The 24,959-nt window shown below is 47.7% G+C and overlaps 1 protein-coding gene across 4 annotated transcripts; it reads left to right on the top strand.

The window, feature by feature from the left end:
* Positions 1–5: 5 nt before the first annotated feature.
* Positions 6–24,321, top strand: PRPF31 (pre-mRNA processing factor 31). Of its 4 annotated transcripts, XM_077789870.2 has the most exons (14): positions 12–92; positions 1,594–1,788; positions 4,218–4,278; positions 5,279–5,362; positions 6,395–6,492; positions 8,033–8,139; positions 9,974–10,143; positions 14,181–14,338; positions 17,071–17,160; positions 18,976–19,103; positions 20,052–20,124; positions 22,262–22,390; positions 22,475–22,573; positions 23,946–24,321. In XM_077789870.2, the coding sequence occupies exons 2-14, from the start codon at positions 1,612–1,614 to the stop codon at positions 24,072–24,074; spliced, it is 1,503 nt and encodes a 500-aa protein (XP_077645996.1). In that variant the 5' UTR covers positions 12–92; positions 1,594–1,611; the 3' UTR covers positions 24,075–24,321. The 4 variants fall into 4 exon arrangements, with proteins under 4 accessions (XP_085421951.1, XP_085421949.1, XP_085421950.1 ...); XM_085565823.1 differs by lacking the exon at positions 14,181–14,338 and having other exon boundaries at positions 10–92; XM_085565824.1 differs by lacking the exons at positions 22,262–22,390; positions 22,475–22,573; positions 23,946–24,321 and adding an exon at positions 21,555–21,644 and having other exon boundaries at positions 11–92.
* The last annotated feature ends 638 nt before the right edge of the window (positions 24,322–24,959 follow it).

The following is a 24,959-nucleotide window of genomic DNA, read 5'->3' as shown; positions in this document are numbered from 1 at the left end:
CACCGAGGCGACGGCGCGGGAGAAGTGACGTCAGCGGCAGAGCCGGCGCGCCGCGAGTGACGTCAGAGCGGCTGCGACGGGAGCGGCGGGAGGTGAGGGAGGGAAAAATTGGGGGAATTTGGGGAAATTTGGGGAATTTTGGGGAATTTTGGGGAAATTTGGGGAATTTTGGGGGAATTTTGGGAATTTTGGGGCATTTGGGGCGAATTTGAGAGAGTTTGAGAGAATTTAGGGGGAATTTTGGGTGAATTTGGGGAATTTTGGGGAGAACTTTGGGGGCTTTTGGGGAATTCGGGAAATTTTGGGGGGAATTTTGGGGAAGTTTGAGGAGAATTTGGGAAATTTTGGGGCATTTTGGGTGAATTTGAGAGAATTTAGGGGGAATTTTGGGTGAATTTGGGGAATTTTGGGGAGAACTTTGGGGAATTTTGGGGAATTTGGGGAAACCTGGGGGAATTCGGGGAATTTTGGGGGGAATTTTGGAGAAGTTTGAGGAGAATCTGGGAAATTTTGGGGGGAATTTTGGGGAAATTGGGGGAATTTGAGGGGAATTTTGGGAAGAATTTGGGAATTTTGGGGGGCTTTTGGAGAATTTGGGGGGGAATTTGGGGAGAATTTGGGGGAATTTGGGGTATTTTGGGAGGAAAATTTTGGGAGATTCGGCGGAAAGTTGAGGGACGGGGTGGGGGAGGGGCTGCTCCCAGTGCTCCCAGTTCATCCCAGTTTGGGGCCGCCTCTGACTGGGAGGCGCCTCTGCTCTGTTCCCAGTTCATCCCAGTTTGATCCCAGTTCAGCCCAGTGCTCCCAGTCCCCCTTTAACCCCTCCCAGTCCCTCCCAGTCCCCCTTTAACCCTTCCCAGTCCGTCCCAGTTTGATCCCAGTTCCCCTTTAACCCTTCCCAGTGCTCCCAGTTCCCTCCCAGTTCCCCCCAGTTCCTCCCAGTCTATTCCCAGTCTATTCCCAGTTTGATCCCAGTTCCCCCCAGTCCCCCCCAGTCCCTCCCAGTACTTCCAGTCGCTCCCAGTGCCCCCAGTCTCCACTCCCAGTTCCCTCCCAGTTCCCCTTTAACCCCTCCCAGTTCCCTCCCAGTTCCCCTTTAACCCCTCCCAGTCCCTCCCAGTTTGATCCCAGTCCATCCCAGTTCCTCCCAGTCTATTCCCAGTCTATTCCCAGTTTATCCCAGTTTATTCCCAGTCCCTCCCAGTCCCTCCCAGTTTGATCCCAGTCCCTCCCAGTTTATCCCAGTTTATTCCCAGTCCCTCCCAGTCTCTCCCAGTTTGATCCCAGTTTATCCCAGTCCCTCCCAGTCCCCTTTTAACCCCTCCCAGTCCCTCCCAGTCCCTCCCAGTCTATTCCCAGTCCCTCCCAGTCCCTCCCAGTTTATCCCAGTCTATTCCCAGTCCCTCCCAGTTTATCCCAGTTTATTCCCAGTTTATCCCAGTCCCTCCCAGTCCCTCCCAGTCCCTCCCAGTTTATCCCAGTCCCCCCCAGTCCCTCCCAGTCCCTCCCAGTTTATCCCAGTTTATTCCCAGTCCCTCCCAGTCCCTCCCAGTTTATCCCAGTCTATTCCCAGTTGATCCCAGTCCCTCCCAGTCCGTCCCAGTCGGGGCCATGTCCCTGGCCGAGGAGCTGCTGGCGGACCTGGAGGAGGCGGCGGGGGAGGAGGAGGAGGAGGCCGAAGGCTCCGAGGGGGGGGAGGGGCCCCCGATCGAGGAGGTTCGGGAGGAGCCGGAGCCGGAGGGCGGCGACAGCGTCCGGAGCATCGCCAAACTGTGGGGGTCCCGAGGGGTGAGGCGGCCCAAAATTACCCAAAAACATCCCAAAAACATCCCAAAAATATCCTGAAATTATCCCCAAAATATCCTGAAATTATACCGAAATTATCACCAAAGTATCCCCAAAATTATCCCAAAATATTCCCAAATCAGCGTCCGGAGCATCGCCAAACTCTGGGGGTCCCGAGGGGTGAGGGGGCCCAAAATTACCCAAAATATCCCCAAAAACATCCCAAAAATATCCCCAAAGTATCCTGAAATTATCCCCAAAATATCACCAAAGTATCCCCAAAATTATCCCAAAATATTCCCAAATCAGCGTCCGGAGCATCGCCAAACTGTGGGGGTCCCGAGGGGTGAGGCGGCCCAAAATTACCCAAAAACATCCCAAAAATATCCCAAAAATATCCCAAAAATATCACCAAAGTATCCCCAAAATATCACCAAAGTATCCTGAAATTATCCCCAAAGTATCCCCAAAGTATCCCCAAAATTATCCCAAAATATTCCCAAATCAGCGTCCGGAGCATCGCCAAGCTCTGGGGGTCCCGAGGGGTGAGGCGGCCCAAAATTACCCAAAATTACCCCAAAATATCCCCAAAATATCCCAGAAATATCCCCAAAGTATCCAGAAATTATCCCCAAAATATCACCAAAGTATCCCCAAAACTGTCCCAAAATTATCCCAAAATATTCCCAAATCAGCGTCCGGAGCATCGCCAAACTCTGGGGGTCCCGAGGGGTGAGGCGGCCCAAAATATCCCCAAAAACATCCCAAAAATATCCCAAAAATATCCGGAAATTATCCCCAAAATATCACCAAAGTATCACCAAAATATCACCAAAGTATCCCCAAAATTATCCCAAAATATTCCCAAATCAGCGTCCGGAGCATTGCCAAGCTCTGGGGGTCCCGAGGGGTGAGGCGGCCCAAAATTACCCAAAATTACCCCAAAAACGTTCCCAAAATTACCCCAAAAATATCCCCAAAATATCCACAAAATATCCACAAAGTATCCCCAAAATTATCCCAAAATATTCCCAAATCAGCGTCCGGAGCATCGCCAAGCTCTGGGGGTCCCGAGGGGTGAGGCGGCCCAAAATTACCCCAAAATTATCCCAAAAATATCCCAAAAATATCCCAAAAATATCCGGAAATTATCCCCAAATTATCACCAAAGTATCCCCAAAATTACCCAAAAATTATCCCAAAATATTCCCAAATCAGCGTCCGGAGCATCGCCAAGCTCTGGGGGTCCCGAGGGGTGAGGCAGCCCAAAATTATCCAAAATTACCCCAAAATATCCCCAAAATATCCCCAAAATATCCCCAAAAATATCCCAAAAATATCCCAAAAATATCCCAAAAATATCCGGAAATTATCCCCAAAATTACCCAAAATATCCCCAAAAACATCCCAAAAATATCCCAAAAATATCCTGAAATTATCCCCAAAATATCACCAAAGTATCCTGAAATTATACCGAAATTATCCCCAAAGTATCCCCAAAAACATCCCAAAAACATCCCAAAAATATCCGGAAATTATCCCCAAAATATCACCAAAGTATCCCCAAAATTATCCCAAAATTATCCCAAAATATTCCCAAATCAGCGTCCGGAGCATCGCCAAGCTCTGGGGGTCCCGAGGGGTGAGGCGGCCCAAAATTACCCAAAATATCCCCAAAATATCCCAAAAATATCCTGAAATTATCCCCAAAATATCACCAAAGTATCCCCAAAATTATCCCAAAATCATCCCAAAATTACCCCTAAATATTCCCAAAATATCCTAAAATATCCCCAAAATTTTTCCAAAATATCCTGAAATTATCCCAAAGTTATCCCCGAATTACCTTGGAACTATTCCAAAAATATCCCAAAAAATATCCCAAAAATATCCCCAAAATATCCCAAAGTTATCCTGAAATTATCTCAGAAATCCATCAATTAAATCCCAAATAAATCCCCAAAATTTCCAAATAAATCCCAAAAATCCCCAAATAAATCCAGAGAAAATCCCCAAAAATCCCAAAAAAAATCCCAAAAAAATCCCCAAAAATCTCCCAAAAAACCCAAATAAATCCCCAAAATCCTCAGATAAATCCCAAATAAATCCAAAAAAATCCCCAAAAATCCCCCCAAAAACCCAAATAAATCCCCAATAATTCCCAAAAATCCCCCAAATTCCCAAAAATCCCCCAAAAATCCCCAAATAAATCCCCAAAATCCTCAGATAAATCCCAAATAAATCCAAAAAAATCCCCAAAAATCCCCAAAAATCCCCCAAAAACCCAAATAAATCCCAAATAAATCCAAAAAAATCCCCAAAAATCCCCCAAAAAACCCAAATAAATCCCAAATAAATCCCAGAAATCTCCAAAAATTCCCGAAAATTCCCAAAAATCCCCAAATCCCCCAAATCCGTCTGTTTTCCCGCAGTTTGCCGAGATCATGCAGAAGATCGAGGAATACATCGGGAAGCAGCCGCGGGCGGCCGAAGGTGACCCAAAAATCCCAAAAATCCCCAAAATCCCAAAAATCCGGGATCCCAAATCCCAAAAATCCCAAAAATCCAGGATCCCAAATCCCAAAAATCCCAAAATTCCAAAAAGCCGGGATCCCAAATCCCAAAAATCCCAAAATCCCAAAAATCCGGGATCCTAAATCCCAAAAATCCCAAAATCCCAAAAATCCGGGATCCCAAATCCCAAAAATCCCAAAAATCCCAAAAATCCCAAAAATCCCCAAATCCCCAAAAATCCGGGATCCCAAATCCCAAAAATCCCCAAAATCCCAAAAAGCCGGGATCCTAAATCCCAAAATCCCAAAAATCCGGGATCCCAAATCCCAAAAATCCCAAAATCCCCAAAATCCGGGATCCCAAATCCCAAAATCCCAAAAATCCGGGATCCCAAATCCCAAAAATCCCAAATCCCAAAAATCCGGGATCCCAAATCCCCCAAAATCCCCAAAATCTGGGATTCCAATTCCCAAAATTCCCAAAACCCCAAAAATCCGGGATCCCAAAAATCCCAAAACCCCCAAAATCCCAAAACCCCCAAAATCCCAAATCCCCAAAATCCCAAAAATCCCAAAAATTTGGGATCCCAAACCTCTGAATCACACTTTTTTTGGGGAATTTTGGGGGATTTTGGGGAATTTTGGGTCGATTTTTTGGGAATTCTGGGTGGATTTTTGGGAATTCCGGCCGGATTTGGGAATTTTGGGGGTTTCCTGCTGGAATTTTGGGAATTCTGGCCGGATTTGGGAATTTTGGGTTTCCTGCTGGAATTTTGGGTGGATTTGGGGATTTCCTGCTGGAATTTTGGGTGGATTTCCCCGTTTTCGGGCAGTTTTGGGACCCTTGTTTAGTGGGATTTTTGGGGTTTCCTGCTGGAATTTTTGGGGTTTCCTGCTGGAATTTTGGGAATTCTGGCCGGATTTGGGAATTTGGGGGTTTCCCGCTGGAATTTTGGGCGGATTTCCCCGTTTTTGGGCAGTTTTGGGGCCGGTGGAGGCGGCGCCCGAGTACCGGGTGATCGTGGACGCCAACAACCTGACGGTGGAGATCGAGAACGAGCTCAGTGAGCGCCGGGAATTCCGGGAATTCCGGGAATTTTGGGAATTCTGGGGGATTTGGGGGGAGATTTGAGTGGATTTGGGGGGATTTTGGGGGATTTGGGGGGATTTTGGGGAGATTTCGGTGCAGATTTGAGTGGATTTGGGGGGTTTTGAGTGGATTTGGGGGGATTGTGGGGAATTTTGGAGAATTTTGGGGATTTTGGGGAATTTGGGGGGATTTAGGGGGGAGTTTGGGAAGATTTGGGGGAGATTTGGGGGGATTTTGAGGATTTTGGGAGGATTTTGGGGGGATTTTGGGCATTTCGGGGAATTTTGGGGAATTTTGTGGGATTTGGGGGATTTGGGGGGAGATTTGAGTGGATTTGGGGGGATTTGGGTGGATTTTGGGGGGATTTTGGGGGGATTTTGGTGGAATTTGGGGGATTTCGGTGCAGATTTGAGCGGATTTGGGGGGATTGTGGGGAATTTTGGGGAATTTGGGGGGATTTGGGGGGATTTTGGGGGAGATTTGAGTGGATTTGGGGAGATTTAGGGGGATTTTGGGGGGATTTTTGGAAGATTTGGGGGAGATTTGGGGGGATTTTGGGGGAGATTTGAGTGGATTTGGGGAGATTTAGGGGGATTTTGGGGGAATTTGGGGAGATTTTGGGGGGATTTAGGGGGATTTTGGGGATTTGGGGGGATTTTAGAGTGATTTTGAGGGGATTTTGAGGGATTTCAGGGGGAATTTTGGGGGGATTTTGGGGGGATTTTAGGGGATTTTAGAGTGATTTTGGGGGGATTTTGAGGGATTTCAGGGGGAATTTTGGGGGGATTTTGGGCATTTTGGGGAATTTTGGGGGGATTTTGGGGAGCATTTGGGAATTTGGGGGGATTTTGGGGAGATTTGGGGGGATTTTGGGGGGATTCGGGGGGATTTTGGGGTATTTTAGAGTGATTTTGAGGGATTTTGGGGGGGATTTTGGGGAATTTGGGGGGATTTGGGGAATTTTGGGAATTTTGGGATCTGATTTGGGATTTTTGGGCTCCCCCAGACATCATCCACAAATTCATCCGGGACAAATATTCCAAACGTTTCCCGGAGTTGGAGTCGCTGGTGCCCAACGCGCTCGATTACATCCGCACCGTCAAGGTGGGCCCCAAAAACCCCCAAAATTACCCCAAAACCAGCCAAAATAACCCAAAATAACCCAAAAATCTGCTGGGGAAACCAAAAATAACCCAAACCCACCCAAAACAACCCCAAACCAGCCAAAATAACCCAAAATTACCCAAAAATCTGCTGGGGAAACCAAAAATAACCCAAACCCCCCAAAATTACCCCAAAACAGCCAAAATAACCCAAAATCACCCAAAAATCTGCTGGGGAAACCAAAAATAACCCAAAACCACCCAAAACAACCCCAAAACCAGCCCAAAAATCACCAGAAACACCCAAAAAACCCCAAAACCAGCCAGAAAACACCCAAAATAACCCAAAATAACCCAAAAATAACCCAAAACCACCAAAATTACCCAAAAACAGCCAAAATAACCCAAAATTACCCAAAAATCTGCTGGGGAAACCAAAAATAACCCAAAACCACCCAAAATTGCCCAAAACCAGCCAAAATAACCCAAAATAACCCAAAAATCTGCTGGGGAAACCAAAAATAACCCAAAACCACCCAAAATTACCCAAAACAGCCAAAATAACCCAAAACAACCCAAAAACCAGCCCAAAAATCACCAAAACACCCAAAATCCCCCAGGAAACCCAAAATTTTTGCTCCTTTTTTTTGGATTTTTGGGTGGTTTTCGATTTTTTTGCATTTTTTTGCTTTTTTTGGGTGTTTTCTATTTTTTTTCTTTTTTTTTCTTTTTTTTGATTTTTGGGCTTTTTTCGTATTTTTGTCCATTTTTTTGCTTTTTTTTTGATTTTTGGGTGGTGCTTCAATTTTTTTCACATTTTTTAGGGGGATTCTTGGGAGTTTTTTATTCAATTTTTCCCCTTTTTTTCCGCTTTTTTTTTTGGGATTTTTGCTTGCCTTTTTGTTCAATTTTTTCCCTTTTTTTGGTGATTTTTGGGTGTCTTTTCCTCATTTCCCCCCTTTTTTTTGCTTTTTTTTGGGATTTTTTGATTGGTTTTTTGTTCAATTTTTCCCCTTTTTTTTGGTGATTTTTGGGTGTTTTTTCCTCATTTCCCCCCCTTTTTTTTTGCTGTTTTTTGGGATTTTTTGGGTGTTTTTTTCCTCATTTCCCCCCCTTTTTCTTTGCTGTTTTTTGGTGATTTTTCGGGTGTCTTTTCCTCATTTCCCCCCTTTTTTTTCCCCTTTTTTTTGCTGATTTTCGGGTGTTTTTTCCTCATTTCCCCCCCTTTTTTTCCCTTTTTTTTGCTGATTTTCGGGTGTTTTTTCCTCATTTCCCCCCCCTTTTTTTCCCCTTTTTTTTGCTGATTTTTGGGTGTTTTTTCCTCATTTCCCCCCCTTTTTTTTTGCTGTTTTTTGGGATTTTTTGGGTGTTTTTTCCTCATTTCCCCCCCTTTTTTTTCCCCTTTTTTTTGCTGATTTTCGGGTGTCTTTTCCTCATTTCCCCCCCTTTTTTTTGGCCGTTTTTTGGGATTTTTGGGGCGACTCGATGGCGCCTTCCGGCGCGCGGCGAGCCGGGCGCCGATTTTGGGGTGAATTTGGCAGGAATTGGGCAATTCCCTGGACAAGTGCAAGAACAACGAGAACGTGCAGCAGATCCTGACCAACGCCACCATCATGGTGGTCAGCGTCACGGCCTCCACCACGCAGGGGTGCGGATTTGGGGGATTTGGGAAAATTTGGGGGGTTTGGGGGGATTTGGGGGATTTGGGGAAATTTGGGGGATTTGGGGGATTTGGGGGATTTGGGGGATTTGGGGGATTTGGGGGATTTGGGGGGTTTGGGGAGTTTGGGGGATTTGGGGGATTTTGGGAGTTTGGGGGGTTTGGGGGATTTGGGGAGTTTGGGGGATTTGGGGAGTTTGGGGGATTTTGGGGGATTTGGGGAATTTTGGGGGATTTGGGGAAAATTTGGGGGATTTTGGGGAGAATTTGGGGAGATTTGGGGGATTTTGGGGGGGATTTGGGGGATTTTGGGGAAATTTGGGGGATTTTGGGGGATTTGGGGGGGATTTTGGGGGGATTTGGGGGATTTGGGGAGTTTGGGGAGTTTGGGGGATTTTGGGGGGATTTGGGGAAATTTGGGGGATTTGGGGGATTTGGGGAAAATTTGGGGGGATTTGGGGAAAATTTGGGCACTTTAGGGAGATTTGGGGGATTTGGGGGAGTTTGGGGGGATTTGGGGGGATTTTGGGGAAAATTTGGGGGATTTCGGGGGATTTGGAGGGATTTGGGGGATTTGGGGAGAATTTGGGGGAGTTTGGGGGGATTTTGGGGAGGTTTTGGGGGGATTTGGGGAAAATTTGGGGGATTTCGGGGGGATTTGGGGGATTTGGGGGGATTTGGGGAGATTTTGGGGGGATTTGGGGGATTTTGGGGATTTTGGGGGATTTGGGGGATTTGGGGGATTTGGGGATTTGGGGGGATTTGGGGAAATTTGGGGAGTTTGGGGGGATTTGGGGGGATTTGGGGGATTTGGGGAAAATTTGGGGGATTTGGGGGATTTGGGGAAAATTTGGGGGATTTTGGGGGATTTTGGGGATTTGGGGGATTTGGGGATTTGGGGGGATTTGGGGAAATTTGGGGAGTTTGGGGGGATTTGGGGGGATTTGGGGGATTTGGGGGATTTGGGGAAAATTTGGGGGATTTGGGGGATTTGGGGAAAATTTGGGGGATTTCGGGGGATTTGGGGAGTTTGGGGGGATTTGGGGGATTTGAGGGATTTGGGGAGAATTTGGGGGGTTTTGGGGGATTTGGGGAAAATTTGAGGGATTTCGGGGGATTTGGGGGGGTTTCGGGGGGATTTGGGGGATTTTGGGGGGATTTGGGGAAAATTTGGGGGATTTCGGGGGATTTTGGGGGATTTGGGGAGTTTGGGGGGATTTGGGGAAAATTTGGGGGGATTTGGGGGATTTTGGGGGATTTGGGGGATTTTGGGGAAAATTTGGGGGATTTAGGGAAAATTTGGGGGGATTTTGGGGGGATTTGGGGAGAATTTGGGGGATTTCGGGGGATTTGGGGAGATTTTGGGGGATTTTGGGGAAAATTTGGGGGAGTTTGGGGAAAATTTGGGGGATTTCGGGGGATTTGGGGAAAATTTGGGGGAATTTGGGGGTTTTTGGGGAAAATTTGGGGGATTTTTGGGAGGTTTTGGGGGGATTTGGGGAAAATTTGGGGGGGTTTGGAAAAATTTGGGCACTTTGGGGGGATTTGGGGATTTTGGGGTTTTCGGGCTGTTTTCTTTGGGGTTTTTGGGGGTGTTTATTGGGGGTGTTTTTTTGGGGTTTTTTCTGGGTTTTTGGGGGTGTTTTTTGGGGGTGTTTCTTTTGGTTTTTGGGGTTTTTTTTTTTGGGTTTTTTTGGGTGATTTTTGCAGTTTCTGGGTGGTTTTTTTTGCGGTTTTTTTTGGGTTATCCCTGCTGAATTTGGGTGTATTTTTGGGGTGTTTTTGGGCTCGCCGTGCCGAATTTTGGGGGGTTTTGGGGCAGGCAGCAGCTGTCGGAGGAGGAGCTGGGGCGCATCGAGGACGCGTGCGACATGGCGCTGGCGCTGAGCGGCGCCAAGCTGCGCATCCACGAGTACGTCGAGTCCCGCATGTCCTTCATCGCCCCCAACCTCTCCCTCATCCTCGGCGCCTCCACGGCTGCCAAGATCATGGGTGAGAAACCAAAAAAACCCAAAAAAACCCCGAAAAAATCCCAAAATCCCCGCGAAAACGGGACTAGAATAGCCAAAAATATCAAAAAATGAACCAAAAATGTCCCAAAACACCCCAAAACCGAGTCCCCGTGTCCTTCATCGCCCCCAACCTCTCCCTCATCCTCGGGGCTTCCACGGCCGCCAAGATCATGGGTGAGGAACCAAAAAAACCCAAAAATCCCCAAAAAAATCCCAAAATCCCCGCGAAAATGGGACTAGAATAGCCAAAAATGCCAAAAAACGCCCCAAAATCACCCCAAAACCGAGTCCTGCATGTCCTTCATCGCCCCCAACCTCTCCCTCATCCTCGGGGCTTCCACGGCTGCCAAGATCATGGGTGAGGAACCCAAAAAACCCAAAAATCCCCAAAAAAATCCCAAAAAAATCCCAAAATCCCCGCGAAAATGGCACTAAAATAGCCAAAAACACACTAAAAATACGCCAAAACTGCCCCAAAACCAAGTCCCGCGTGTCCTTCATCGCCCCCAACCTCTCCCTCATCCTCGGGGCCTCCACAGCCGCCAAGATCATGGGTGAGAAACCCAAAAAAACCCAAAAAACCCCAAAAAAATCCCAAAATCCCCGCGAAAACGGGACTAAAATAGCCAAAAATGTCAAAAAGTGAACCAAAAATGTCCCAAAACACCCCAAAAATGAGTCCCCGTGTCCTTCATCACCCCCAACCTCTCCCTCATCCTCGGCGCTTCCACGGCTGCCAAGATCATGGGTGAGAAACCAAAAAAACCCAAAAAACCCAAAAAAATCCCAAAAAAAATCCCAAAATCCCCGCGAAAACGGGGCTAAAATAGCCAAAAATGCCAAAAAACACCCAAAAATGAGTCCCCGTGTCCTTCATCGCCCCCAACCTCTTCCTCATCCTCGGCGCCTCCACGGCTGCCAAGATCATGGGTGAGGAACCAAAAAAACCCAAAAATCCCAAAAAAAATCCCCAAAAAATCCCAAAAAATCCCCCAAAAATCCCAAAATCCCCGCAAAAACGGGACTAGAATAGCCAAAAATGTCAAAAAATGAACCAAAAATGTCCCAAAAACACCCAAAAATGAGTCCCCATGTCCTTCATCACCCCCAACCTCTCCCTCATCCTCGGCGCCTCCACGGCTGCCAAGATCATGGGTGAGAAACCCAAAAAAACCCAAAAATCCCAAAAAAATCCCAAAAAAACCTCTAAAAATTGCCCAAAAATCCCCCAAATAAACCCCAAAAAATCCCCCCAAAATCACCAAAAATGCCACAAAAAAAAAAATCTCAAGAACCCCCTAAAAAGTCCCAAAAAACCTCAAGAATCCTCCAATAAAAAAGTCCAAAAAATCACCCAAAATTCCCCCCCAAAAAAATGTAAAAATCCCCTCAAAAATCCCCCCCAAAAAAACCCCAAAAGAATCCCCCAAAATCACCCCAAAAAATCCCAAAAAAACCCCAAAAACTACTGAGAATTCCCCCCCAGAAAACCCAAAAATCCCCCCCAAAAAAACCCAAAAAATCCCCCCAAAAAAACCTCAAAAATCCCAAAAAAAACTCCAAAAACTCCAAAAATCCCTCCCAAAAAACCCAAAAAATCTCCCCAAAAAAACCCTCAAAAATCCCAAAAAACTCCAAAAACTCAAAAATCCCTCCCAAAAAACCCAAAAAATCTCCCCAAAAAAAACCCTCAAAAATCCCAAAAAAACTCCAAAAACTCCAAAAATCCCTCCCAAAAAACCCAAAAAATCCCCCCAAAAAAAACCCCAAAAAATCCCAAAACCCCCCCAAAAAAATCCCAAAACCAAAAGAAAATTCCCAAAAATCCCCCCAAAAACACCAGAAATTCCCAAAAAACCACAAAAACACCACAAAAATCCGAATTTTAGGGGTTTTTGGGGTATTTTTGGGGTATTTTCGGGGTTATTTTTGGGATTTTTTTGGGTATTTCAGGGTTATTTTTGGGGTATTTTTGGGATTTTTTTTGGGTATTTCAGGGTTATTTTTGGGATTTTTTTTTGGTATTTCAGGGTTATTTTTGGGGTATTTTTGGGTTATTTCAGGGTTATTTTTGGGGTTATTTTTGGGGTTTTTTGGGGGGTATTTTTGGCGTATTTTTAGGGTTTTTTTGGGGTATTTTAAGGCATTTTTGGGGTGGTTTTTTTTGGGTATTTTAGGGCTATTTTTGGGGTATTTTACAACTATTTTGGGGGTGTTTTAGGATTATTTTGGGAGTATTTTTGGGGACATTTTCTGGGGTATTTTGGGTGTATTTTGGGAATATTTTGGGGTATTTTTGGGATATTTTGGGGTGCTTTAGGATTATTTTTTGGGGTAGTTCTGGGTTGTTTTTGGGTTATTTTTGGGGGTCTTTTTGGGATGTGTCAGGGCTATTTTTGGGGTGTTTTTCGGTTATTTTTGGAGTAAACTTGAGCTAATTTTGGGGTATTTTTGGGGCGTTTCGGGGTTATTTTTGGGGCGTTTCGGGGTTATTTTTGGGGCGTTTCGGGGTTATTTTTGGGGGGATTTTTGAGGCATTTTTTGGGGCACTTCAGGGGTATTTTTGGGCTGTTTTTGGGCTATTTTGAGATCTTTTTGGTTCATTTTTAGGCGTGGCCGTGGGCCTGACCCCGCAGTGATTCCGGGCTGGTTTTGGGGTATTTTTGGGCTATTTTTGGGCTATTTTGGGCTATTTTTGGGCTATTTTGGGATATTTTTGGTTCGTTTCCAGGCGTGGCTGGGGGTCTCACCCCGCAGTGATTCCGGGCTGGTTTTGGGCTATTTTTGGGCTGGTTTTGGGCTGTTTTTGGGCTATTTTTGGGATATTTTGGGATATTTTTGGTTCGTTTCCAGGCGTGGCCGGGGGTCTGACCCCGCAGTGATTCCGGGCTGGTTTTGGGCTATTTTTGGGCTATTTTTGGGCTATTTTGGGCTATTTTTGGGCTATTTTGGGATATTTTTGGGTGTGTTCCAGGCGTGGCCGGGGGCCTGACCCCGCAGTGACTCCGGGCTGGTTTTGGGCTATTTTTGGGCTGGTTTTGGGCTATTTTTGGGATATTTTGGGCTATTTTTGGTTCATTTTTAGACGTCACCAGGGGCTTGACCCCGCAGTGATTCCGGGCTGGTTTTGGGATATTTTGGGCTATTTTGGGATATTTTTGGTTCGTTTCCAGGCGTCACCGGGGGCTTGACCCCGCAGTGATTCCAGGCTGTTTTTGGGCTATTTTGGGATATTTTGGGATATTTTTGGTTCATTTTTAGGCATGGCCATGGGTCTGACCCCGCAGTGATTCCAGGCTGTTTTTGGGCTATTTTTGGGCTATTTTTGGGCTATTTTGGGATATTTTTGGTTCATTTTTAGGCGTGGCCGTGGGCCTGACCCCGCAGTGATTCCGGGCTGTTTTTGGGCTGTTTTTGGGCTATTTTGGGATATTTTTGGGCTGTTTTGGGATATTTTTGGTTCATTTCCAGGCGTGGCTGCGGGCCTGACCCCGCAGTGATTCCGGGCTGGTTTTGGGCTATTTTTGGGCTATTTTGGGATATTTTTGGGTGTGTTCCAGGCGTGGCCGGGGGTCTCACCCCGCAGTGATTCCGGGCTGTTTTTGGGCTATTTTTGGGCTATTTTGGGATATTTTTAGTTCATTTTTAGACGTCACCAGGGGCTTGACCCCGCAGTGATTCCAGGCTGGTTTTGGGCTGTTTTTGGGCTATTTTGGGATCTTTTTGGTTCGTTTCCAGACGTCACCGGGGGTCTGACCCCGCAGTGATTCCGGGCTGTTTTTGGGCTATTTTTGGGCTATTTTTGGGCTATTTTGGGATCTTTTTGGTTCATTTCCAGGCGTGGCCGGGGGTGTGACCCCGCAGTGATTCCGGGCTATTTTTGGGCTATTTTTGGGCTATTTTGGGATCTTTTTGGGTGTGTTCCAGGCGTGGCCGGGGGCCTGACCCCGCAGTGATTCCAGGCTGGTTTTGGGCTATTTTTGGGGTATTTTTGGGATATTTTGGGATGTTTTCCAGGCGTGGCCGGGGGTCTCACGCCGCTGTCCAAGCTGCCCGCCTGTAACATCCTCCTGCTGGGCGCCCAGCGCCGAACGCTCTCGGGCTTCTCCTCCACCTCCGTGCTGCCCCACACCGGCTTCATCTACCACAGCGACATCGTGCAGTCCCTGCCGCCCGTGAGTGCCCAAAACACCCCAAAATCACCCCAAAAATACCCCAAAATCATCCCAAAATCATCCCAAAAATATCCCAAAAATATCCCAAAAATACCCCCAAAATCATCACAAAAATACCCCAAAATCCACAGCGACATCGTGCAGTCCCTGCCGCCCGTGAGTGCCCAAAACACCCCAAAAATATCCCAAAATCATCCCAAAAATACCCCAAAAATATCCCAAAAATATCCCAAAATCACCCCAAAAATACCCCAAAATCATCCCAAAATCCACAGCGACATCGTGCAGTCCCTGCCGCCCGTGAGTGCCCAAAACACCCCAAAAATATCCCAAAAATACCCCAAAATCATCCCAAAAATACCCCCAAAATCATCACAAAAATACCCCAAAATCCACAGCGACATCGTGCAGTCCCTGCCGCCCGTGAGTGCCCAAAATCATCCCAAAATCATCCCAAAAATATCCCAAAATCACCCCAAAAATACCCCAAAATCACCCCAAAAATATCCCAAAATCACCCCAAAAATACCCCAAAAATACCCCAAAATCATCCCAAAATCCACAGCGACATCGTGCAGTCCCTGCCGCCCGTGAGTGCCCAAAACACCCCAAAAATACCCCAAAAATACCCCAAAAATACCCCAAAATCATCCCAAAAATCATCCCAAAATCATCCCAAAAATACCTGAAAATCAGCCCAAAAATACCCCCAAAATCATCCCAAAATCCACAGCGACATCGTGCAGTCCCTGCCGCCCGTGAGTGCCCAAAATCATCCCAAAAATACCCCAAAAATACCCCAAAATCATCCCAAAAATCATCCCAAAATCATCCCAAAAATACCCCAAAAATACCCCCAAAATCATCCCAAAATCCACAGCGACATCGTGCAGTCCCTGCCGCCCGTGAGTGTCCAAAATACCCAAAAAATACCCCAAAATCATGCCAAAAATATCCCAAAAATATCCCCAAAATCCACAGCGACATCGTGCAGTCCCTGCCGCCCGTGAGTGCCCAAAACACCCCAAAATCACCCCAAAATCACCCCAAAAATACCCCAAAATCATCCCAAAAATACCCCCAAAATCACCCCAAAAATACCCCAAAATCAGCCCAAAAATACCCCAAAGTCATCACAAAAATACCCCAAAATCATCCCAAAATCACCCCAAAATCACCCCAAAAATACCCCAAAATCATCCCAAAAATCATCCCAAAATCATCCCAAAAATATCCCAAAAATACCCTAAAAATACCCCAAAATCATCACAAAAATACCCCAAAATCCACAGCGACATCGTGCAGTCCCTGCCGCCCGTGAGTGCCCAAAACACCCCAAAAATACCCCAAAATCATGCCAAAAATACCCCCAAAATCATCCCAAAAACACCCCAAAAATATCCCAAAAATACCCCAAAATCAGCCCAAAAATACCCCAAAATACCCCCAAAATCTCCCAAAAACACCCCAAAATCATCCCAAAAATAACCCTAAAGTCACCCCAAAATCCCCCCAAAAATCCCCCAAAAATCCCCCCAAATCTCCCCAATATTCCCCAAAATCCCCCAAAATCCCCCCGAAACCCCTCAAAATCCCCCCCAAAAACCCCTAAAATTTCCCTAAAATTCCCCCAAAATGTCTCAAAACCCCCCCAAAATCCCCCCAATATCCCCCAAAATCCCCAAATCCCCCCAAATCCCCCCAAAATCCCCAAATCCCCCCAAATCCCCCCAAAATCCCCCCAAATCCCCCCAAAATCCCCAAAATCCCCCAAAATCCCCCAAAATCCCCCCAAAATCCCCCAAAATTCCCCAAAATCCCCCAAAATCCCCAAAATTCCCCCAAAATCCCCCAAAATCCCCAAATCCCCCCAAATCCCCCCAAAATCCCCCCAAATCCCCCCCAAATCCCCCCAAATCCCCCCAAATCCCCCCAAAATCCTCCAAAATCCCCCTAAAATCCCCCCAAAATGTCTCAAAATCCCCCCAAAATCCTCCAATCTCCCCCCAAATCTCCCCTAAAATCCCCCAAAATTCCCCAAATCCCCCCAAATCCCCCAAATCCCCCCAAATCCCCAAAATCCCCCAAAATCCCCCCAAATCCCCCAAATCCCCCAAATCCCCCAAATCCCCCAAATCCCCCAAATCCCCCAAATCCCCCCAAAATCCCCAAATCCCCCCAAATCCCCCCAAATCCCCCAAATCCCCCAAATCCCCCCAAAATCCCCAAATCCCCCCAAATCCCCCAAATCCCCCCAAAATCCCCAAATCCCCCCAAATCCCCCCAAATCCCCCAAATCCCCCCAAAATCCCCAAATCCCCCCAAATCCCCCCAAATCCCCCAAATCCCCCAAATCCCCCCAAATCCCCCAAATCCCCCCAAATCCCCCCAAAATCCCCCAAATCCCCAAAATCCCCAAAATCCCCCAAAATCCCCCAAATCCCCCAAATCCCCCCAAATCCCCCCAAATCCCCCCAAATCCCCCAAATCCCCCAAAATCCCCCAAATCCCCCAAAATCCCCAAATCCCCCAAATCCCCCAAATCCCCCAAATCCCCCAAATCCCCCAAAATCCCCCAAAATCCCCCCAAATCCCCCCAAAATCCCCCAAAATCCCCAAAATCCCCAAAATCCCCAAATCCCCCAAAATCCCCAAAATCCCCAAAATCCCAAAATCCCCCAAATCCCCCCAAAATCCCCCAAAATCCCCAAAATCCCCAAATCCCTCTCCAGGACCTGCGCAGGAAGGCCGCTCGGCTGGTGGCCGCCAAGTGCACGCTGGCGGCGCGGGTGGACAGCTTCCACGAGAGCCAGGATGGCAAGGTGCCCCCAAAATCCCCCAAAACACCCCAAAAATTCGGGCATTCCATCAGAACTTTGGGAATTCCACCAACATTTTGGGAATTGCCCCGAAATTTTGGGAATTTTGGGGGTTCCAGGTGGGCTACGAGCTGAAGGAGGAGATCGAGCGCAAGTTTGACAAGTGGCAGGAACCCCTAGAATCACCCAAAAAATCCCCAAAAATTCCCAAAAATCACCCAAAATTTTGGGGATTCCATCAGAACTTTGGGAATTGCCCCGAAATTTTGGGAATTGGCGCGAAATTTTGGGAATTTTGGGGATTACAGGTGGGAGACGAGCTGAAGGAGGAGATCGAGCGCAAGTTCGACAAGTGGCAGGAGCCCCTAAAATCACCCAAAAAATCCCCAAAAATCACCCAAAATCCCCCCAAAACCACCCAGAATTTTGGGAATTGCCTCAGAAATTTGGGAATTTCCCCAAAATTCTGGGAATTGCCCAGGAAATTTTGGGAATTTTGGGGGTTCCAGGTGGGATACGAGCTGAAGGAGGAGATCGAGCGCAAGTTCGACAACTGGCAGGAACCCCTAAAATCACCCAAAAAACCCCAAAAATTCCCAAAAATCACCCAAAATTTTGGGGATTCCATCAGAACTTTGGGAATTCCACCAAAATTTTGGGAATTGCCCGGGAATTTTGGGGATTACCGGTGGGGTTTGAGCTGAAGGAGGAGATCGAGCGCAAGTTCGACAAGTGGCAGGAGCCCCTAAAATCACCCCAAAAAATCCCCAAAAATCACCCAAAATCCCCCCAAAACCACCCAGAATTTTGGGAATTGCCTCAGAAATTTTGGGAATTTCCCCAAAATTCTGGGAATTGCCCCGAAATTTTGGAAATTTTGGGGATTTCCAGGTGGGCTACAAGCTGAAGGAGGAGATCGAGCGCAAGTTCGACAAGTGGCAGGAGCCCCTAAAATCACCCAAAAAATCCCCAAAAATCACCCAAAATCCCCCCAAAACCACCCAGAATTTTGGGAATTGCCTCAGAAATTTCGGGAATTGCCCCGAAATTTTGGAAATTCCCAAATTTGCAGGTGGGCTACGAGCTGAAGGAGGAGATCGAGCGCAAGTTCGACAAGTGGCAGGAGCCCCTAAAATCACCCAAAAAATCCCCAAAAATCACCCAAAATCCCCCCAAAACCACCCAAAATTTTGGGAATTGCCTCAGAAATTTTGGGAATTGCCCCGAAATTTTGGAAATTCCCAAATTTGCAGGTGGGCTACGAGCTGAAGGAGGAGATCGAGCGCAAGTTCGACCAGTGGCAGGAGCCCCTAAAATCACCCCAAAAAATCCCCAAAAATCACCCAAAATCCCCCCAAAACCACCCAGAATTTTGGGAATTGCCTCAGAAATTTTGGGAATTTCCCCAAAATTCTGGGAATTGCCCCGAAATTTTGGAAATTTTGGGGATTTCCAGGTGGGCTACAAGCTGAAGGAGGAGATCGAGTGCAAGTTCGACAAGTGGCAGGAGCCCCTAAAATCACCCAAAAAATCCCCAAAAATCCCCAAAAATCCCCCCAAAACCACCCAGAATTTTGGGAATTGCCTCAGAAATTTTGGGAATTGCCCCGAAATTTTGGAAATTCCCAAATTTGCAGGTGGGCTACGAGCTGAAGGAGGAGATCGAGCGCAAGTTCGACAAGTGGCAGGAGCCCCTAAAATCACCCAAAAAATCCCCAAAAATCACCCAAAATCCCCCCAAAACCACCCAGAATTTTGGGAATTGCCTCAGAAATTTTGGGAATTGCCCCGAAATTTTGGAAATTCCCAAATTTGCAGGTGGGCTACGAGCTGAAGGAGGAGATCGAGCGCAAGTTCGACAAGTGGCAGGAGCCGCCCCCGGTCAAGCAGGTGAAGCCGCTGCCGGCGCCGCTGGACGGGCAGAGGAAGAAGAGGGGGGGCCGGCGGTGAGTTAATTAGCGCTAATTAGCCCTAATTAGCCTCAATTAGTCCGTAATTAGCCCCTAATGAGTCCCTGATTGGCTCCTGGTTAATGAACGGGTGGAGGCTCCTGGTGACTCCCAGGTCCGGCCTGGTCGCGCCCCTGGTTCAGCTGTAATTAGCGCACTAATGAAGGGCTAATTAAGGCCTAATTAATATCTGATTGACCCCTAATTAGTCCCCAATTAAGATTTAGTTAGTCCCTGATTAGAGCTTTATGAATTCCGGATTAATTCCTAATTAATCCCCAATTAAGACCTAAATAGTTCATGATTAAACCCTAACTAATCCCCAATTAAGCACTCATTAATCCCTGATTAAACCCTAATTAATCCCCACTTAAGCCCTCATTAATCCCTGATTAAACCCTAATTAACTCGCAATTAAGCGTTAATTAATCCCTGATTACCGCCTAGTTAATCCGCCATTAGGACATAATAGTTCCTGATTAGACCCTAATTAATCCCTGATTAACCCCTAATTAATCCTCAATTAAGGCTTAATTAGTCCCTGATTAACCACTAATTAAACCCTAATTAAGACCTAATTAATCCCTGATTAACCAGTGAACTTGAAATCAATCTCAGTTAACCCCTTAATTATCTCCCAATTAACCTCTAATCAACCCCCTTAATTACCTCCCAATTAACCCCCAATTGACCCCTTAATTGCTCTCCAATTAACACCCAATCAACCCCTTAATTACTCCTAAATTAACCCCCAATCAACCCCCTAATTACCCCAAATTAAGCCCCACTTAACCCCTTAATTGCTCCCCAATTAACCCCCAATTAACCTCTTAATTACCCCCAATTAACCTCTTAATTACCCCCAATTAACACCCCCCCCCTCCCCCTGCAATCAACCCCTAAATCCCTCCTAATTAACCCCTAATTAGTCCCTAATTAATGCAGCTACCGGAAGATGAAGGAGCGCCTGGGGCTGACGGAGATCCGCAAACAGGCCAACAGGATGAGTTTTGGGGAGGTAATTAACCCTAATTAACGCTAATTAATCCCCCAAATCTCCGTTTTGACCTTCCTGGGACCCCAAATCCCTTTTCCCCTCATTTTTCCCCTTTTTAAATCCTATTTAACCCCAATTTTTCTCACTAAAACCCATTTTAACCCCCCCAAATCTCGTTCTTTTACCTGTTTTTTACAATATTTTTCCTATTTTTACCTATTTTTATCTATTTTTATTTATTTTTATCTTTCTTGATCATTTTTTTAATGTTTTTAACCCAGTTTTTCCCCTCAGACTGAGGAAGAGGCCTGGACCACCTGGGGCTCCTAAACCTCATTTTCCCCTCTTTAACCCAAATTTTTCTCATTAAATCCCATTTTAATATCTCCAAATCCCATTATTTTATCTCTTTTTACCCATTTTCTCCTACTTTTGCCTCTTTTTCTCATTTTTAACCCCATTTTCCCCTCAGATCAAGGAAGGCCTACCAGGAAAACCCGGGCTTCAGCCTGGGCCACCTGGGACCCAAAAATGCCATTTTTCCCCCTTTAATCCCAATTTTTATCACTAAACCCCATTTTAACCTTCTCAAAACCCATTTTATTCCATTTTTAACCCCCAAAATCCCATTTTTCACTCATTTTTTCCCTTTTTTCCCATTTTTAACCCCATTTTCCCCTCAGATCAAGGGAGGCCTACCAGGAAAACCCGGGCTTCGGCCTGGGCCACCTGGGACCCAAAAATCCCATTTTCCCCCCTTTAATCCCAATTTTTATCACTAAAACCCATTTTAACTCCCCTATATCTTGTTATTTTACCTATTTTTGTGTATTTTTGCCTCTTTTTCACATTTTTAACCCCATTTTCCCCTCAGATCAAGGAGGGCACCTACCAGGAAAACCTGGGCTTCAGTCTGGGACCCTTAAATCCAATTTTCCTTCCTTTAATCCCATTTTAAACCCCCAGAATCTCATTTTTTACCCTTTTAACCCCTGCAAATCCTATTTTATAATTTTTTTCCTGTTTTTCCCACTTTTAACCCCATTTTCCCCCCAGATCGAGGAGGACACCTACCAGGAGGACCTGGGCTTCAGCCTGGGACCCCAAACCCCATTGTAACCCCATTTTAACCCCCTAAAATCCGATTTTAATCCCCGAAAATCCCATTTTTCACTCATTTCCCCCCATTTCTCACCCATTTTCCACCCATTTTTTCCTGTTTTTCCTGTTTTTCACCCCGTTTTCCCGCCCAGATCAAGGAGGTCGCCTACCAGGAGGACCTGGGCTTCAGCCTGGGACCCCAAACCCCATTTTAACCCCATTTTAACCCCCATAAATCCCATTTTAACCCCCCAAAATCCCATTTTAACCCCATTTTAACCCCCCAAAATCCCATTTTTCACCCATTTTTTCCCGTTTTCCCCATTTTTCACCCCGTTTTTCCCCCTCAGATCGAGGAGGACGCCTACCAGGAGGACCTGGGCTTCAGCCTGGGACTCTTAAATCCCATTTTAACCCCATTTTAACCCCACAAAATCCCATTTTTTGCCCTTTTAACCCACCAAAATCATATTTTATATATTTTTTTTTCCCGTTTTCCCCGTTTTTCACCCCGTTTTTCCCCCTCAGATCGAGGAGGACGCCTACCAGGAGGACCTGGGCTTCAGCCTGGGACCCTTAAATCCCATTTTAACCCCATTTTAACCCCCCAAAATCCCATTTTAACCCCATTTTAACCCCCAAAATCCCATTTTTCACCCATTTTTTCCCGTTTTCCCCATTTTTCACCCCGTTTTCCCCCTCAGATCGAGGAGGACGCCTACCAGGAGGACCTGGGCTTCAGCCTGGGACCCTTAAATCCCATTTTAACCCCATTTTAACCCCCCAAAATCCCATTTTAACCCCATTTTAACCCCCAAAATCCCATTTTTCACCCATTTTTTCCCGTTTTCCCCGTTTTTCACCCCATTTTTTCCCCCTCAGATCGAGGAGGACGCCTACCAGGAGGACCTGGGCTTCAGCCTGGGACCCTTAAATCCCATTTTAACCCCATTTTAACCCCCCAAAATCCCATTTTTTACCCTTTTAACCCCCCAAATCATATTTTATATATTTTTTTTCCCGTTTTCCCCGTTTTTCACCCCGTTTTCCCCCTCAGATCGAGGAGGACGCCTACCAGGAGGACCTGGGCTTCAGCCTGGGCCACCTGGGCAAGGCGGGCAGCGGCCGCGTGCGCCAGACCCAGGTCAACGAGGCCACCAAGGCTCGGATCAGCAAAACCCTGCAGGTGCCTGACCCCCCCCTCACACCGGGGCTGTAATTAGCGGTAATTAGCGGTAATTAGCGTCGTTAACCCCTGACGAACCCCCAGAGGACGCTGCAGAAGCAGAGTGTGGTGTACGGCGGCAAATCCACCATCCGCGACCGCAGCTCGGGCACCGCCTCCAGCGTGGCCTTCACGCCCCTGCAGGTGGGATTGGGGGATTTGGGGGGGTTTGGGGGGATTTGGGGGGTTTGGGGGGGATTTGGGGGTCCTGGGGGGGATTTGGGGGAGTTTGAGGGGTCTGGGGGGGATTTGGGGGGGTTTGGGGGGTCCTGGGCGGGATTTGGGGGGATTTGGGGGGGTTTGGGGGGCTCTTAGAGGGGTTTGGGGGAATTAAAGGGGGATTTGGGGGGATTTGGGGGGATTTGGGGGATTTGGGGGGTCCTGGGGGGGTTTGGGGGGATTTGGGGGGTCCTGGGTGGGATTTGGGGGGGATTTGGGGGGTCCTGGGGGGTCCTGGGGGGGTTTGGGGGGGATTTGGGGGGGGGTTGGGGGGTCCTGGGGGGGATTTGGGGGGTCCTGGGGGGGTTTGGGAGGGATTTGGGGGGTCCTGGGGGGATTTGGGGGGATTTGGGGGTCCTGGGGGGATTTGGGGGGTCCTGGGCGGGATTTTGGGGAGATTTGGGGGGTCCTGGGGGGGTTTGGGGGGTCCTGGGGGGGTTTGGGGGGGTCTTAGAGGGGTTTGGGGGGGATTAATGGGAGTTAAGGGGGGATTTGGGGGAGTCCTGGGGGGGTTTGGGGGTGTTGGGGAGGATTTGGGGGGTCCAGAGGGGATTTGGGGGGTCCTGGGGGGGATTTGGGGGGGTTTGAGGGGTCTGGGGGGAATTTGGGGGTCCTTGGGGGGGTTTGGGGGGTCCTGGGGGCTTTGGGGGGATTTGGGGGGGGTTTGGGGGGGTCTTAGAGGGGTTTGGGGGGATTAAAGGGGGATTTAGGGGGGATTTGGGGGATCCTGTGGGGGATTTGGGGGGGTTTGGGGGGTCTGGGGGGGATTTGGGGGGTTCTGGGGGGGGTTTGGGGGGTCCTGGGTGGGATTGGGGGGGTCTTAGAGGGGTTTGGGGGGATTAAAGGGGGATTTAGGGGGGATTTTGGGGGTCCTGGGGGGGATTTGGGGGGTCCTGGGGAACTTTGGGGGGTCCTGGGGGGGTTTGGGGGGGATTTGGGGGGGATTTGGGGGGGATTTGGGGGGGTCCTGGGGGGTCCTGGGTGGGATTTGGTGGTCCTGGGTAGATTTGGGGGGTCCTGGGGGGATTTTGGGGTGTCCTGGGGGGATTTGGGGGGTCCTGGGTAGGATTTTGGGGGTCCTGGGTGGGATTTTGGGGTCCTGGGTGGGATTTTGGGGAGTTTTGGAGGATCTTGCATGGACCCAGAACCTCCCAAAACGAACCCGGAACCCTCCAATTCTTTCCTGAAAACCCCAAATTTTTTCCTGGCACCCCCCAAAATTTTTTTCTGGGACCCCAAAATTTTTTCGGGACCCCCCGAATTTTTTCGGGAACCCCAAAATTTGGCCTCCCCGCAGGGTTTGGAGATCGTGAACCCGCAGGCGGCCGAGAAGAAAGTGGCCGAGGCCAACCAGAAATATTTCTCCAGCATGGCCGAGTTCCTCAAGGTCAAGGGCGAGAAAAGCGGGGAGCCCACCCCCCCCTGAACCCCAAAATCCCCCCAAAATCCCCCCAAAATTTTGGGGGAATCCCAAAATCCCCGGGGACCCCAAAATCCCTCACCCTCGCTTCCATTCTTCCCTTTTTATCCGTTATAATTTGAATTTTTTGGGGAATTTTTGGGGAGTTTTTGGGGGTCCTCAAACTCAAGGGTGACAAATTTGGGGTCCCCACCCCCCTGAGACCCAAAATCCCCAAAATCCCCCCAAAATTTTGGGGGAATCCCAAAATCCCCGGGGACCCCAAAATCCCCCACCCTCGCTTCCATTCTTCCCTTTTTACCCGTTCTAATTTGAATTTTTGGGGAATTTTTGGGGTTTTTTGAGCTCAAAGGGGACAAATTTGGGGTCCCCACCCCCCTGAACCCCAAAATCCCCCCAAAATTTTGGGGAATCCCAAAATTCCTGGGGAACCCCAAAATCCCTCATCCCCGCTTCACTCCTTCCCTTTTTACCCGTTATAATTTGAATTTTTGGGGAATTTTTGGGGAGTTTTTGGGGGTCCTCAAACTCAAGGGTGACAAATTTGGGGTCCCCACCCCCCTGAGCCTCAAAATCCCCCCAAAATTTTGGGGAACCCCAAAATTCCTGGGGAACCCCAAAATCCCCCACCCTCGCTTCCATTCTTCCCTTTTTACCCGTTATAATTTGAATTTTTGGGGAATTTTTGGGGTTCCTTGAGCTCAAAGGGGACAAATTTGGGGACCCCACCCCCCTGAACCCCAAAATCCCCCCAAAATTTTGGGGGAATCCCAAAATCCCCAGGGACCCCAAAATCCCCAGGGACCCCAAAATCCCTCACCCTCGCTTCCATTCTTCCCTTTTTACCCGTTATAATTTGAATTTTTGGGGAATTTTTGGGGTTTTTTGAGC

Source organism: Lonchura striata, chromosome 37 (assembly GCF_050655825.1).
Source record: "Lonchura striata isolate lonStrDom1 chromosome 37, ASM5065582v1, whole genome shotgun sequence".
NCBI lineage: Eukaryota > Metazoa > Chordata > Aves > Passeriformes > Estrildidae > Lonchura > Lonchura striata.
This window is presented reverse-complemented; position numbering and strand designations above follow the sequence as displayed.